At 52.5% G+C, this 15,920-nt stretch overlaps 1 protein-coding gene across 5 annotated transcripts in view; it reads left to right on the forward strand.

Annotated features, from left to right (window-relative positions):
* The first annotated feature begins 2,013 nt into the window (after positions 1-2,013).
* The window catches only part of AXIN2 (axin 2), a 31,845-nt gene continuing 17,938 nt past the window's right edge, over positions 2,014-15,920 (forward strand). Inside the window, exons 1-3 of one of the 5 annotated variants that reach the window (XM_066235400.1) lie at positions 2,014-2,101; positions 4,802-5,728; positions 14,466-14,606. In XM_066235400.1, coding sequence (XP_066091497.1) covers positions 4,914-5,728; positions 14,466-14,606 — 956 coding nt within the window. In that variant the 5' untranslated portion in view covers positions 2,014-2,101; positions 4,802-4,913. Of the gene's footprint in view, positions 2,102-2,365; positions 2,753-2,942; positions 3,081-3,271; positions 3,586-3,926; positions 4,028-4,801; positions 5,729-14,465; positions 14,607-15,920 lie in introns of those variants that run through there. The other 4 variants (XM_066235396.1, XM_066235399.1, XM_066235398.1 and 1 more) reach the window with 4 other exon arrangements.

Here is a 15,920-nt window from a genome sequence, read left to right on the forward strand (position 1 = left end):
ACTTCCTTTTTTACAGTCTCCTCTTTCTGATCGTTGTTTATTTTGATTTGGGATGTTTTGCTTCTTTGATCTCCCCTCCCCCAACGTGTATGTGTATGCACAGACACTGCTGTTGTTTAGGTTACAGATGCTTCTATGGCCATTCATCCCCCTCCCCATCTGTAGACACTTTTGTTCCTGTAGTGACACCCTCTGTGGCCTGAAGACTCCCTGAAACCATAGGGACAGCTTTGCTTCTGGCTCTCCTGGGGTTGCTGAAGGGGAGGTGGCGTGCCCTTGGCCATGGGTCCCACATACCAGCATTCCAGAAGGCCAGGCTATTAGATCAAGCCAACTCGAAGGGGACCAGCTTCCTGTTTCCTCACACCCAGCAGTGTCCCAAGGCAAAGATGAGTCATCAGGCCACACTCTCGCTGGTCTTCCAGGTTTGCCCCGAGGTGGTTGTATTTCATAGTCTGGGCTGCTGGTTTTATGCCACCCTGGCTGCCTGGGGAAGTGAGCCCAGAAAGCAGACTATGGACTTACAGAGGCAGATGTGGGAGAGGGAGACTCTGCTGCCGCCGCCGCTGCCACCTGCCTTGGCACCCAGGAGCTGAACAAGGACTCTGGTCCCTTGTCATAGCCCCATGGGCTGGGGGTGGGCATGGAGCACAGTCCTTGCTGCTTGCCCTTTCCCGAAGGAGCTGGTGGTATATCTTCTCTCGTTCTACCTGTCTTGGATGTTTCAAAGTGCTGAAGGCCTAATGACAGGTCAGAGCCCCTCTGTATTGAAAGGGGTTTGTCATCCTTTAAGTTCAACAAGAATAAAGAAAGAGTGAGTAGGGTTGGAAAGCCAAAGCCTTGTACAGCTCTAATGGTGTTGGGCCCTTCCTTTCATTTCTCGAACAAATTTGGTTTGCACCCTTGTTTTCTAAGAGGAGGAAAGTTAATTATTAGCTTGTCATATAAGGGGTCATTCTGCAAAAATAGATGAGTAAATGAATAATGTTCTAGGTTTGTGAAATATTTTCTCGTTACATTAAGTGAGAAGATTTGCCTCATAAACATTGGGGGAATGTGGGCAGGAATTCAAAGGTGACAGTGGGGTGAGGAGTTTTCAATACATTAAAACTATGGGTGGAAGGAAAAAGACATTCCATGTCTGTTTAATAGATTACATATGGGAGGATGGGGGATGCTTGCAAGAGACTTTGGGGTATGCGGTTGTTAACAGAAGTTTGGTCAATGTGTGCGCAAGGAGTATCCTAATGGCCAGGTTGGGAAGCAAGGATTAAATCTTCAGGGAATTGAAGCATCTTCCTAACAAAGTGTCAGATCCCATCTTCAGCACTCAGGCCTGTGCTAGCAGATTCACACCCCCAATCATTCACAAATACACACACCGCACCATGGTCCGAACTCACACTCAGATACAGCGGCATAAGCATGCACAAGCATGCACACGCCTTCTAAGCCCAGGCCTGTGTTCGCCCTGTGACGCCTGGCCAGTTGGTCTCAGGACTAGAAATTCCTTCACAAGATCCTCCAACCTCACGTTCCCAGGAAAACTTGAATAGAGGTACAAAAAGTGTTTGATGATAGGAAAAAAAATCTGCTCGCTTGCAGTTCTGGTGTCGGCCAGAATGGTACAATAAACTGTTGCTTTCCAGAGCTGGGAAGGACGAGGGCAGGCAAGGGGGGAAAAAGCTAGAGCAAAGAAGCCAAAAACTTAAAAGACAGAACCAGAACTCAGGCTGAGAGCGCCCCTGGGGCAGAGGGGGCCAGGCAGGGGGCGGAGGAGGGACGGAGACTAGTTACTGCGGGAGCGAAGTGTGCAGCAGGGGCGGGCCCGGCTCAGCCCCGGCGGGTGCCGAGCCCTGTCCCTTTAAGGCGGGCGGCGCGGGCCGGCCGAGAGCGGCTGTGATTGGCGCGGCGGGATCACTGGCTCCCCAAGCCGGGCCCGGGGGACTCGGCTGGAGCCCGCTGCGCTTTGATAAGGTCCTGGCAACTCAGTAACAACCCGAAAGCTCGGAAATAAAAATAACCCCTCATAGCAATGGATTTCGTGGCTGCCCGGCATCCAAGGAGCCCGTCACCCTGGCCGAATGCCCTGTTGTAAAAGGTAGGGATGGAATCGCAGCCCCAGCAGAGCTGCTTCAAAGAAAGCCCCCCCTGGGACGGAGAGATAGGTCGAGGCAAGCCGCGTTGCAGGCCCCGGAGACGGGAGGGGGTCCGGCACGAGTGAGACCGGGCCTGGAGGGGCGGTGCGAGCCGGCGGCCCTCATGAAGGGCGCTGAAGGCACTGGGGGCGGCCGGGGGCGCGGCCGCGCGTACCTCCCTTTCAGGACCGTGCACTCGGCTCGCGCCTTTGAAGTGCACAGTTAAATCCACGGCGCAGTTTTTGTTGGAAGCGGCCGGAGGACATTTGGTGCGCGGAGTGACTGCTGGAAACAGGACCTGTGTTGAAAGCCGGGCCGGGCTGGGGCCGGAGCGGCCGGGGGCGGCCGCGGCGGGGGCGGAGGCCCACTCGGATCTTTTGCATAAAAGGGGCGGCGGGGAGCGCTGCTTCCCCTCCCTCGCGGGTGGATCTCGCTTTAATCCCGGATTGTTTCCCCGCAACCCCCTCCCCTGCCGCGCGAGTCCCCATGTTCCCCGACGCCGGGACTGGCCCGGGGGGGGCCGGGGCTGCCGCGAGCCGATCCGGGGGCCGGGGCCGGGGCCCTGCCCAGGGCGCCTGCGAGGTCTCGCCGTGGAGCGCGATCACGGATCTATGGTGAGTGCCGAGGCCGGGGCGGCGGGGCGGCCCGCGCCCTTTGATGTGCCGGTCGGCCCTTTGAAGTTGGCAGGCCGGCTATTTCGGGGCGCGCTCCGGGCGGGCGCGGAGGAGAGCCGCGGGCCCGGTGCCCAGCGCTCCTGGGGGCTTGGCCTGGCTGCCCCGAGCGTTCTGCGCGTGAGCTTCCTCCCCAGCGGAGTGGCGGGGGCCCCAGGGGAGAGACTTCTGCAAGTGGCAGCGCGGTGGGGCGAAGAGGTGCAGCCTCTCCCCACCCCCCGCCCCCTGGGGAAGCGCTTCGTCGTCGAGGTTTTGGGATGTGATTCAGACTGTGAGTGTGCACGGCTTTGGAAGGTGGGATGAAAGGGTGGCGGCGCCCCCCACTTGCCCTCCCCTCCGCCCCTTCCCCCGCCCCCCTCTCCTCCTCCGGGCTCTCCCCCACCCCTCCCAGCCACTGGTCCGCGCTTAGGGGCCTCGAGCGCTGGCCGAGACTCAGTCTGCGGGCTGGAGCGGCCCGAGCCCGGTGCGCCCGCGTCCCCCGCGTCTCTCTCCTCCCCGCCTGGGCGCTGCGCCCCTGGCCGCCCGGCCCTTCTTGCGGAGAGGCAGGGACTCCGCGCGTCGCCATTTCTGGAATAGGCTGCTGCTTTCCCTGCTTTTTCTGCGGACGCCTCTGCGAGCGGCGGCGCCGGGGACTGACCCGCGCTGGGGTCGGGGTGTTGCGAGCGTCTCCCGGGGCTTGGGCCCCGCACTGCACGGCTCTGAATGCGGGCCGGAGGGGCGGGCCGGGGGGCTCGGCGGAGATGAGAACCCGGCCTCTGGCCGCCTTCGTCCACCAGGTAACGGGGCAGCTCCACCTCCCCTCCGCCGGGGTATCGCGGCTCTACTGGTGACCCCGCCACTCTGCGGGCTGAGTTACGCAGCCCGGCGGCCTGAGGCCCCGGGCGGGGGCTGCGTGAACCCACCGCGGCCCGGAGTTCCGGCCCCGTTTTCGGGGTCGCCCCCCCCCCCCCCGCCTGTCCTACCCTTCTTCCCTTGCTGGGGAAAACGTCTTGTTTATGGTTAGATAAGACTTCTTTTGGAAAAAAGAGACAGGCTTGACCGAGGTCAGTAGAGTTTGGGATTCTTGGCGAAGGCAGTGGTAGCGTGAGACGGTTTCTGATTCGATTTTGTAGGGTTCACCGCTCCGGGAGGAGGCTCGGGGGCGGGGGAAGACGGGGCGGCGGGTCCCGGAGGCTTCTTTGCGCTCTCGCAAAGTTTGAAGATCAAAGTCTCGTCTGAGTGAGTTGATTTCTGGTTTGGGGGAGATAGAGGTGTAGACTGAGTCTTATACTTGGCGGGAGGCGGGGGCGCAGGCATATTTACAGCTCGAGGGGGGGGCGCGTTTTCCAGCTGGGACTACGGGAGCCCATTCCGCCCCTTGCTGGGCGGGCTTCTTTCTCGGTCGAAGATCTGAATTTTTAAGGAGTGGGAAGGGGGAGCGCCGAAGGAAGGGGTGGGTGGGGGAATGGGAACCATATGCCGTGGAAGGGCACGTTTGGAGCTTGAGTTATCTGTGCGGAGAGCCTAGTGGGGAAATTTACAGAAATTGGTTTCACCTGCACACAGCCCTGCGGCTCGGAGTGCGTGTGTTCAGAGTTGATGCTGGGAGTGGGGGTGGGAGAGGAGGAGGGAGCGGAGCGAGGAGGTGCGGGCCCAGCTGCCACGAGTGCTCTCGGGCGAGGGGGTTTTGGAAGGTTATGTTTCACACCTTGCATGCCCCTTCTTCGCCCCCACCTCCCCCTCTCCCTGCTCCCATCTCACCTTCCCCACCTCTTCCCTATCTAACCCTTCTCCCCTGCCCTCCCCCCCCAAGTGTGCAGGGAGCTCAGATTTCGCCTTTGAAAAAGCATCTGATACCTTAGATGAGCACCTCGCAGATAGCTGGGTTGCTTGATTTGAATTTGAGGAGTTGAAAAGCCTGTTTACTTTCTTGCTTTGATGTTGGGTAGATCTGGTTTTGATTAGATCAATACCCTTTTCTCTCCTTGCCTCCCCCCTTCCTTTTCTTTCCAGAAAGGAGGCTCAGATGAGCCCCTGCTGACTTGAGAGAGAAAGAGAGACCACGCTGATTGCTGAGAGGAACTGGAAGAAAAAAATTCCCCAACGCAGTGAGAACTCATTCACCATGAGTAGCGCTGTGTTGGTGACTCGTGTTCCAGACCCCAGCAGCAGCTTCCGAGAGGATGCACCCAGGCCCCCGGTTCCAGGGGAAGAAGGGGAGACCCCACCCTGCCAGCCGGGAGTGGGGAAGGGCCAGGCCTCAAAACCCATGCCTGTCTCCTCCAACACCAGGCGGAACGAAGATGGGTTGGGGGAGCCCGAGGGGCGGGCGTCTCCGGACTCCCCTCTGACCAGGTGGACCAAGTCATTGCACTCCTTGTTGGGCGATCAGGATGGTGCTTATCTCTTCCGGACTTTCCTGGAGAGGGAGAAATGCGTGGATACTTTAGACTTCTGGTTTGCCTGCAATGGATTCAGGCAAATGAACCTGAAGGATACCAAAACTTTGCGAGTAGCCAAAGCGATTTACAAAAGGTACATTGAGAACAACAGCATTGTTTCCAAGCAGCTGAAACCTGCCACCAAGACCTACATAAGAGATGGCATCAAGAAGCAACAGATTGATTCCATCATGTTTGACCAAGCGCAGACTGAGATCCAGTCGGTGATGGAGGAAAATGCCTACCAGATGTTTTTGACTTCTGATATATACCTCGAGTATGTGAGGAGTGGGGGAGAAAACACAGCTTACATGAGTAATGGGGGACTAGGGAGCCTAAAGTTGGTGTGTGGCTACCTCCCCACCTTGAATGAAGAAGAGGAGTGGACTTGTGCTGACTTCAAGTGCAAACTTTCACCCGCTGTGGTTGGCCTGTCCAGCAAAACTCTGAGGGCTACAGCAAGTGTGAGATCCACAGAAATTGTTGAAAGTGGATACAGGTAAGACTGGCAGGGGGTGGAGGAGTGGGTGGTGGATGAAATGGACTTGGCAGATGTTTTGAGTTATATACGGTGGATGGTTGGATGGATGTGCTACAGAGGGTGACAAAGGTCTGTTAAGAGCCAGGACCACTGGCTATGAATGCTTTGATCTTGCTTTTTGTTTTGGGGGCAGGTGGGGGGTGGGGATGGGATGAGGCACACACACCTAAATGCCTGCAGTCTCCCAGTGCTGAATACAAATGCTGGTAAGCAGTATTCATTAATGCATGTTACTTAATTTCTTGGGCCAGTCTTAGGAAAGGGGGGTGGGTACAGAGAAAACAGCTTTTAATGCTGCTGAGTCACCAAATACAGTAAGCACCGGTTTTGGAAGGGGTCATTCACCACTAATCAGTAGAGGGTGGAATTAATGTGGCTAGGGAGGCAGCTGGGTCGTGGTGGAGACAGGAAATAACGTGTGTACCCATTGGATATGGGGGTGAGTGGGATCTTTTGAACATTGATGTGAAGACAAGAGCCAGCAGTTGGGTCTTACAGATATCTTTGTAGAATTAGGTATTTACCCAGCCAGAAACCCTCCTTACTCAGGAAGGCCCTGTGACTTTCCCAAATGAAGGACCCTTAGCTGGAGAGGCTGCCGGTAAGTGAATCTAGGTTTTAAAAGTTTGCAGCCTGAGGGGCAGACCTCAGCTGATTATTTTGTTGCTCAGTGCTGATGGAGCAGAGGTCTTGGCCAGAGAAGACTGGGGCCCTGGAATAGTTTCTCTCTTTGAGGCTTCAAAGACAAACAGTCCTTTACAGAATGGCCAAGTCTTAATGATTCTTGACCTTTGGAGGCAACTTTAGACCTCCTGTGAGCATGAGTTTTTCTGTTTCTCTCCCTCTCTCTCCTCAGTATTCAAAGAGAAAGAGCCTCTTAATTCGTGTTTGTTGCTTATGGCATGGGAGGGAAGTGGAGTGGGCTTTGATTGCTATCTGAATGGCTTATCTTGCTAGCCATGTTGTATTTCTCCATGTGTTAAAGACTTGGCTGCCTTGGTGGAGATCACTTTCTCTGTAGCAGCAGGAAGAGGGGCAGGGCAGCCAGGTCTGAATCCAGAAGCCATGATTTAGTGGGGGTGGCCAACACAATTGACTCTTCACAAGGAGGGAAAGGTCTTGTTCTCCAACCACCAGGGGGCGTGCTTATATCCTTGGGAGCCATTCACAGACATCTGGTCTACAGCTAAGTAAAACTGATTGGCTTTTGCAAGGAAGTGTAGGAAGGAGTTGTTTCAGCATCTTTAAGCTTATGGTTTCAGGTTGTTTTGGAGGAAGATGCCAGGTCTGCCCTCTGTGACTAGGCTGTCACCGGGCACCTGTTGCTAGTACCCCATTCCATGATGTGAACATTTGAGTAAAAACTCTGCCAGCCTAATTGCTTCCCAGTTTGGCAGTGGTAGGTGAGACTGCTTAAGACCTGTGGTAAGGCCGCTGCTTCTCCTGGGGCCTCCTAACAGTGGGGCTTCTGTATCAGGCCCCCAGTGTCACCTTTGTCAATAGCAGCGTGTGTGGCTTTAGATGCCATCAGTAAGAAAGCCCTCTGAGGCAGGACCCTGCTTTGACCCCTCCCCTTCGTGGGTGGGCGGTAGACCCAGCCTTGGGGTGCCCCTCTCCCCTCCAGAGTCCTCAGCTGGGATATTACCAGGATTAAGTTTGGGGAAGGTTATACTTGTGAAGCTTTTTTATTTTTTTTTATTTTTCTGAAGTGAGAAGCAAGGAGGCAGAGAGATAGACTCCTGCATGTGCCCAACCGGGATCCACCCTGCATGCCCACCGGGGGGCGTTGCTCCTTTGTATCTGGAGACATTCTAGCACCTGAGGCAGAGGCCATGGAGCCATCCTCAGTGCCTGGGCCAACTTTGCTCCAGTGGAGCCTTGGCTGTGGGAGGGGAAGAGAAAGAAAAGAAAGAGAGGGAGGAGGGTAGAGAACCAGATGGACACTTTTCCTCTGTGCCCTGGCCAGGAATCAAACCCAGGACTTCCACATGCCGGACCTACGCTCTACCACTGAACAAACCAACCAGGGCCTTCTGAAGCTTTTTGATCCTGAAGGCCAGGGCCAAAGATTCTTTGTGTTTCCAGTGCTTTCCTTCTTTTTTGTGAACTGTCGGTGTCGTTAATGTACAAATGGCACCTTGTCATCGGCCCCTGGAGTTACCGTACTGTGCTCATATGTGCTTTTTCCTACTGGGGAGTTGAAATGAAATACTTTACCAGGACTTCATGAAGCCCAGATATCTTAGTTGGGCATTGTTAAAGAGAATTTAAGCCATATCCAGACTTCATTTTAACATGCAAGATTGTCAGGTGTATGGTGGTATATTGGGAGATGTCCCAAATTATTTAGAGGCCTGGGTCTCAGCCCTGTCCACCACTTACTACCTGGGTTCAAGCCTTTCTGAACCCCATGTGCCATGTAAAATGAGTGGGCTCCATCCTTTCTGTTTATGTCATACATTGCTCTTAGGATCAGAATAATAAATATTAATCATACATTGCTCTTGGGATCAGAATAATAAATATTAAAGCTCTTTACAAAGAGAGTTGCTTTGAACAGATGTAAAACATTATAATTTGTATGATAACAATTGGGTATGGGAAAAGGGCAACCAGGTTAAGATACCCCTTTCAAAGAGTGACTTTTGGGTCCTAGCCCATATTCATTGTGAAGATTTAGAGTAGGGATAGTCAACCTTTTTATACCTACCACCCACTTTTGTATCTCTGTTAGTAGTAAAATTTTCTAACTGCCCACCGGTTCCACAGTAATGGTGATTTATAAAGTAGGAAAGTAACTTTACTTTATAAAATTTATAAAGCAGAAATACAGCAAGTTAAAGCATATAATAAGCCCTGGCCAGTTGGCTCAGTGGTAGAGCGTCAGCCTGGCGTGCGGGGGACCCGGGTTCGATTCCTGGCCAGGGCACATAGGAGAAGTGCCCATTTGCTTCTCCCTCCCTCCCCCTCCTTCCTCTCTGTCTCTCTCTTCCCCTCCCGCAGCCAAGGCTCCATTGGAGCAAAGATGGCCCGGGCGCTGGGGATGGCTCCTTGGCCTCTGCCCCAGGTGCTAGAGTGGCTCTGGTCACGGCAGAGCGATGCCCCAGAGGGGCAGAGCATCGCCCCCTGGTGGGCAGAGCGTCGCCCCTGGTGGGCGTGCCGGGTGGATCCCGGTCGGGCGCATGCAGGAGTCTGTCTGACTGTCTCTCCCCGTTTCCAGCTTCAGGGGGGAAAAAAAAAAAAAAAAAAGCATATAATAATAATTACTTACCAAGTACTTTATGTCGGATTTTTGCTAAGTTTGGCAGAATAAATCTTTATAAAACAACTTACTATAGTTAAATCTATCTTTTTATTTATACTTTGGTTGCTCTGCTACCGCCCACCATGAAAGCTGGAACGCCCACTAGGGGGCGGTAGGGACCAGGTTGACTACCACTGGGTTAGAGTATTCCCCCTTTCCATGTCTCTGCTCTCTCTACTTGTTGAACTTAAGTCTGCCTTTCCAGTTAGTTCTTGGGGTGTAGGGATCCTAGCTAACTCTTTAAGTCTCCCTCCCCCTCCGAATACACTCACTTATGCAAGGTACCGGGCGTATGCAGTGGGCTTTTATTAAGTTAGGAAAATGAATGACCCAGAGAAAACGAGTCCTGCCGAGGGTCTCCCTTCGTCAGCCGTTGAGGCACAGTCCTGGCGGCTGGGTGCCCAGAGCACCGGCTAGTCCTCCAAGCCCTGTGTTTACCCTGAGCTCTCACAGGAGCCTCACTTTTAATGACTTGTTTGTGTCCTTACTGATTTGGTGTCAGGTTTAATATAAATAGTTGGAACGGAAGAGCAGGAATTATCCTCAGAGGGAAGGACTCTGGTTTGCGAGTGGTTGAGTGGGAGGCCTGCGCTTTTGATGGTCTCTATAAATAACCTAGAGCAAGAGTGACCTGTTGGTAGAAGCACGTGTGAAAACCCCAGCACACAAACACATACACCGAGTGGTGAGGTGTGCGTGAAGGGGGCTGTGGGATCAGGAGCTCAGCCCCACGTTTATTTTGGGAAGGAGAAGACAATGGCGAGCGCACAGAGCACTGCCTGTGTGCTTCCCTTTCTGCCCAGGCCCTTGTGTGTTTCCGCCCAAGGCAGGTTCCATGTGTCCCTCATTGGACCCTCTGCTCTGGCCTCACTTAAAGTAAGCCCGGCCTACCAGATGGCTCCTGGCTGGCTCCCTGTGCCTCCCATTCTCTGAAAGAAATCACTGATGAGGCTCATTTTTGTGCGAAGCCATGGGAATCAAGTTTGGCTTCAGTTATCAAAGAAAATGATGCCATAGGAAAGCAATGCTGGAAGCAGTAGGCCACGGATCGGGACGGAGGGTGTGACGGGGCAGCTCGCTAACATACGCTTGTACAAGTTTGTCTGTTCTCGAGGCCCAGGTGCCCGGTGCCCTCACCAAGCGCCCCTTGATCTGCTTTAGAGAATGCTTGCTGGACTGTGTTGCCCTGTGGACAGTGACTTTGTGGGAGTGAATTGTCAGAGGGCTTTCAGAGCACCCTAAACACACAACCTTAGAAGCAACTACTTTTTAAGTTGCATTGTTTCGAGAGGGGACCCAGAAAGAGGCCTCAAAGGTCAGTTCTGTTGTGCTCTCTGTGAAGAGCTTTGCCTGGGGGTTGGGGATATAGGCTGGAGGTGGGGGGACAGCAACTATCTCCCCAGCCAATAGGGTCCCTTGAGCCTCTGCAACCCGACAGCTGAAAGCCCTTTGCACACTGAAGTTGCAAACTTGGTCTGTCCTGTGCAGAATGTGTACCATAGGCCTCCACTCTCCCTAGGAATTTCAAGTCCTGCCAGCAGCTAGGAGCACAACAGTCCTGAAGAAATAATCAAAGCATCTGGGTGCAATTACTGTAGCATGGTCGAGTTTCTTTCTGGTTTTTGTTGTTGTTTTAAGTAGTCACAAGAAAACAGTTCCAATTCATTTTTTAAAAATTTTGGGATGATTTTTGACAAAGTTTAGGGGTCCTAAAATTGATATTTATCTGTCCCCACACCTCTGTCTCCTCCCTCTGCCTCATCACGTTATGATGATAGGAAAACGTGAGCGCTTCATTGCCACGCATGGAGCTAGAGCAGTTGATTCCGGTCTCAACGCTTGGTCACACAGTAGCCCTCTATTTTGGAGGCGAAGGGAGGCGCGTTTATTTTGGGATCTCTGTGTTCAAAGAAGGCAGAGCTGTGAGCGCATGGGATTTAAGTTAGGTGCCTTTTTTGTTTGGGGAGGGAGGAGGAGGAATGTCTATTGAGTCATTTTCTCCCTGTAGAGGGTGAATTACAACCCTTATATTTGGGACATTGTTGATGTGTTAATACCACAAAGATAGCAACACTGGAGGGGATGGAAAGTGTTGGAATGCTATTTAAGGCTGTTTTGATCTTGGACTCTGCCTTTGGACTAAAAAAAAAAAAAGCCAACTTTTCAGCCACCCATTTGATTGTCCCAAGGTCTTTCCAGGAGGTTTAACAAAGTTTTCAGCTTCTGCCCGTGTCACAAACTTAGGTCCAGCATTGGGGAGACACTTGTGACTGAGGCAGCCTTGGTCCTGGCCCTCATGGGGCATGCAGTCTAGTTGCCCCAGACAAGCATTCGACGTGGAAACACCAACGCTGAGTGATGAGACGTCAGGATAAATACCACAGGAGACAAAAAGAGCAACAGGAGCTCTCTGGTTTTGTTGGCGTTTTGGGGTTTTTTTTTTGGAATATTAAATGTGATTCCCCCAAATCACAGTACCCTTAAGCTGCCTTTCAGAGAGTGTGAGAGTTTTGTGCAGATGGCTGTGTTTGACCTGCACGTGTTTTTGGTGGATACCTTACATCCATGCTGTGGGACTGTGACCTGCCTTTGTCACCCAGCTAGCTGGGCACTGAGCCAGCATTAGCTCGCGACCTCTTGATTTCGTTCCCCTATCAAGGGCATCCAATCAAGGGAATCCCGGACTGAGGGCTTGGGGACCAGTTCTAAGGAATGGAAGAGCTTATCATCCTAATTTAATTGTCATAAAAGATCCTGAGAGGTACTGAGGCTTCTTGCCTTTTATAGATAAGAGAACAGGGCCAGGATGTGCGAGCCATGTTGGTCCAAGGCATTTGATAAGCTCAAGTGCAGTGCTCCTCATCTGCATTTTCTAGTTAGTTCTGCATCTACATAACACTGCTTAGATCTAGCTTTACGTTCCATGTGGCCCAGTAGAATGAATGAAGGTCCCTGCCAACCAAGGTCCTCAAGGAGTCTAGACGGGGGTTCCGTGTGGCCAGGTCTCCAGCCCGTGGCCTAGAAGGCTTCTGGGCCCCACAAGGGGCTCCATTACTTCCTTGGGTGGTTATGATTGGGCACCTTCTGTGTGCTGTGTATAGTAGTGACAAGAATAAAGACCCTGCCCATTTTGAGTGCTCAACCAATGGTAGCGCTTGGTTTTTATCAATATTTCTAAATGTTGGGTTTGAGTTAAATCGTCTCTAAGATTCATTGTGACTCTAAAGTGTTGTGACTCTGAATGTAGTATCTTTCGTTTGTCTTGTTACTTCAGCTACAAGAGTGCAGGCTCTCTAAAGAAAGGGACTGTCTCTCTTCCTCCTTTTCCGGCCCGGTCAGTTCTATCTTGTACCTACCCCATTCCAGCTCTAATATCAAATAGTGGCAACAACTCCCAGTACACCTCCTTCCAGTCCAACCTGGTGCATACCCTCTTGATCATATGTGCTGCTGGGAAAACCTCAGGCCTTCTCCTCTTCCTGCCTCTTCCTACCCAGGGATCGGAAACCTATGGCTCACGAGCCAGATATGGCTCTTTTGATGGCTGCATCTGGCTCGCAGACAAATCTTTAATAAAAATAATAATAACATTAAAAATATAAAACATTCTCATGTATTACAATCCATTCATTTCCTACCGCTCGTGTTCATGGTTGCGGGTGGCTGGAGCCAATCACAGCTGTCCTGCGGGACAACACCAAATTTTTATTGGATAATGCTTAACGTACACGGGTCGTTGTATGGCTCTCACAAAATTACATTTTAAAATATGTGGTGTTTATGGCTCTCTCAGCCAAAAAGATTCCTGACCCCTGTCCTAACCCGACTAGCTCCACCCTCTTCCTCCCTAGACTGGGGAGGACTTTTAACTGCTTTCGTTCCCCTGTCCTGAGTGGTATCTCCTTGAATTCCTGTTCACCCATCAGGGTTCGCCTTGTTCCCACCTGTCCCAGGGAGCCTTCCCTGGCCACCCAGCTAGAAGTGTCCTCTCCATCATTCACGTTTCCATTAGCTCTTCCAGTATTACCCTTTGTGAGGTCACTTACCCTGCCTCTTGTTCTAGGACTTTTCTAAATGTTGAGGCTGGTCTTTGTTTTAGGAAGCAGAAAGAGAGGTTGAGAGAGAGCCAGTCTAATCCATGGCATGCCTACTCACACCAGCTCTGTGATCCCGACCAGGCTGCCGTACCTGTGGGGTCCCCAAGGGCTCACCTATAGGATGGGCACAGGGCTCCTTCTGCCCCAGGTGGCTGTGAGGATTAAGTGAGATGATGTGTATAAAGGGGTGCCCCTCTTCATGGGCCAATACTATAACTGTGTCTACCTGCCTCGTGGCGTCCCCCTCCCCCCACTTATGGTGACACAGTCCTGGGCCACGGGTGCCTGGCGGCCAGAGACTGGAGCAGGGTGCACCCACAGTCCATTGCAGTACCAAACACATAGTAGGTCAGCAGGAGAGCCCGGTGAATACAAGCATAGACTGCTTTGACCTTTTGTGGATCCCTTTCATTGGCCAACCAAGGACTTCATTATAGTCTGGCTGCAGTGGCCACATTGAGTTGGTCTTTCCTCTGAGCCATTCTGTTCCCCTCCAGTTGGTTTCTGTGCTGTTGGCATGGACTTGGTGGGCCCTGTGGAGTGTGCTGGTCTTTGTAAACGGGCTGCCTGCAAGTGCAGGCTTTGCACGCCCTTCCTGCTGCCCCGAGACTGCAGTGGCCCCTTCCCTCTCCCCTTACTTCAGTCCCTTGCTGGTGACACAAGAGGAATGCGGCCCAGCAGGGGACAGGCACACTGGTTGTTCTGGGGATCAAGAGGGCAAAATGGGGCAGCAGAGGCCACTGAAACAAAAGGGGGGCCCTGGAGAAGGGGCCTGGACGTTCCTCTGAAACAGCTGTGCTGCTCATTTTAATCCCGCTGGCCTTCGCCAGCCTCTGAGAATGAAGTCCTGGGAGGGGGCTGGGCACACAGAGGCCCAGCTCAGGACGGGGTGGGAGCCCCAAACGTTGTCTTGACCTTTTCTGTCTCATCCGTCCGACTCACTGAGCCCTGGTTGAAAGGCAAAGGCTGTACCATGCCTCCAGGTGTTTGCCTCTCGGAACTCCGCTAACAGCTCTCTTGGCAGCTGAAGTTATCTTAGGGCCTTGCCATTGTGTTCCTCTGGTACTGGCCTGGATGAGGAGTTGGGAGGCAGAGGAACGCAGCCTGCTTTCTCCTCAGGGTGAATCAGTGGCTCAACAGGGCCCTGCTTTCCACCCAGAGAGCACCGAGCCCTGGGCAGCAGGTTGGCCTTGAACAGATTGTGGGGCTGTGCGCTCGGTTGTGCTGGGGCCACCTGGCTCCCTGGGTTCCTGCTGAGGATCGGTGATGCCCCACTGCTGTCCTTTTCCCGCAGGTCCTTCAGGCGGAGCGACCCCGCTAACCCATACCACGTAGGCTCTGGCTATGTCTTTGCACCGGCCACCAGTGCCAATGACAGTGAGATTTCCAGTGACGCACTGACTGATGACTCCATGTCCATGACGGACAGCAGCGTGTAAGTATCCTGTTCTCCCCATCAGGAACGTGGTTGATGCGTGACCCACCAGGCCAGCCGAGTGGAGTCTGCAACCATCCTCACCTGGCTTTGCCATTCCCATCTGTGGACATGCTTGGTGGTTGAGGGTGACATGGCAGGTGGAGTAGTGTTAAGCCTAGAGCCTTGGCAGGGAAAGTTGGGTGGTGCCTTCCTTAAGAAGAAAGCTAAAGTAACATAGAAGGTTAAGAGTAGTATCTTCTGGTTGTCATTTTCCAGAAGTGCTCAGTGGCCTTAAAAGCAGGTATCCCATCTGCAGAACCCACAGGTGGAGGACAGGGTAGCACAGAAGGGTTTATGTTGAGGTAGTCATTGTTTTTAAAGGAAAAGACCTTGAAAGTGCGAGTCTGAAAGCCAAAGGTCTCTAAAAGGCTGCTGTATGTAATGTTTCCTCGTGAATGTATTCACCTGAACATATTGTTTGATTGAGTAAGTCTTGGTGGAATATACCTGCTCTGTGTCAGGTGGGGGGTTCTACCCCTAAGTTCAGATTCTTTCCAAAGTCAAGTCTGATCTTGGATCTTTTGCATATGGATGGCTTTGATTTCCGGAAGCAATCCGAGTCATCGGGGTGGAGGAGTGATGAGGTCAGCAGGCCATCATATTGCATTGCAGGTCATCTGTGGTTATGCATTGGTGATCTCTGGATGGAGAACAGCTCACATGCTGTGTGACTTCCGTAGGGGTGTGTGTGCGGCGGTGCTGGGCCGGGTAGCGCTATCTCCTGCCATTCTTGGAGATTCTGATTCAGTAGACTGGAGAGGAGCCTGGCCTCAGGCAAAACTCCCCAAGAGCTTTCCCCCCAGTACCCAGTTGAGAACCACCATTCTAGAAATGTTCTTTGAAGTCTTTTCCACAAATGTTTTTGAGTAGGAATTTCTCCCACTAAGGAAACGGTTTTGAAAGTCAAACTCATTGAGCTGTGTGAGTTCTGGCATCTTTACTTAGCATTCGTTCCTTTCACCTTCCTAAAAACTGGACCGTCTATTCTTCCAGTTTGTTTGAAATGATCTGTTTTTTATTGGCCAAATGTCCTGTTGCCTGGCCTGTGGCATGGAACCAATTGGAAGGAAAGTTGAAGAGGTTGATTTGGGACTCTACGGTTGATTAACATCCTGGTGGCTTTTATTGTGTTAGCTCAGATTCCTCTGTTAGTAAAGGGAGAGAAGCCCTGCAGGTGAAAGTTTCCACTGGAATAAAGGAACAGCAATTTGGCATGAGCGAATAAAAGAGGAAGGGGACGCGACTTTCATCCAACATGGAGGAGTGAGGAGT

This window comes from Saccopteryx bilineata, chromosome 6 (assembly GCF_036850765.1).
Source record: "Saccopteryx bilineata isolate mSacBil1 chromosome 6, mSacBil1_pri_phased_curated, whole genome shotgun sequence".
Classification (NCBI taxonomy): Eukaryota; Metazoa; Chordata; class Mammalia; order Chiroptera; family Emballonuridae; genus Saccopteryx; species Saccopteryx bilineata.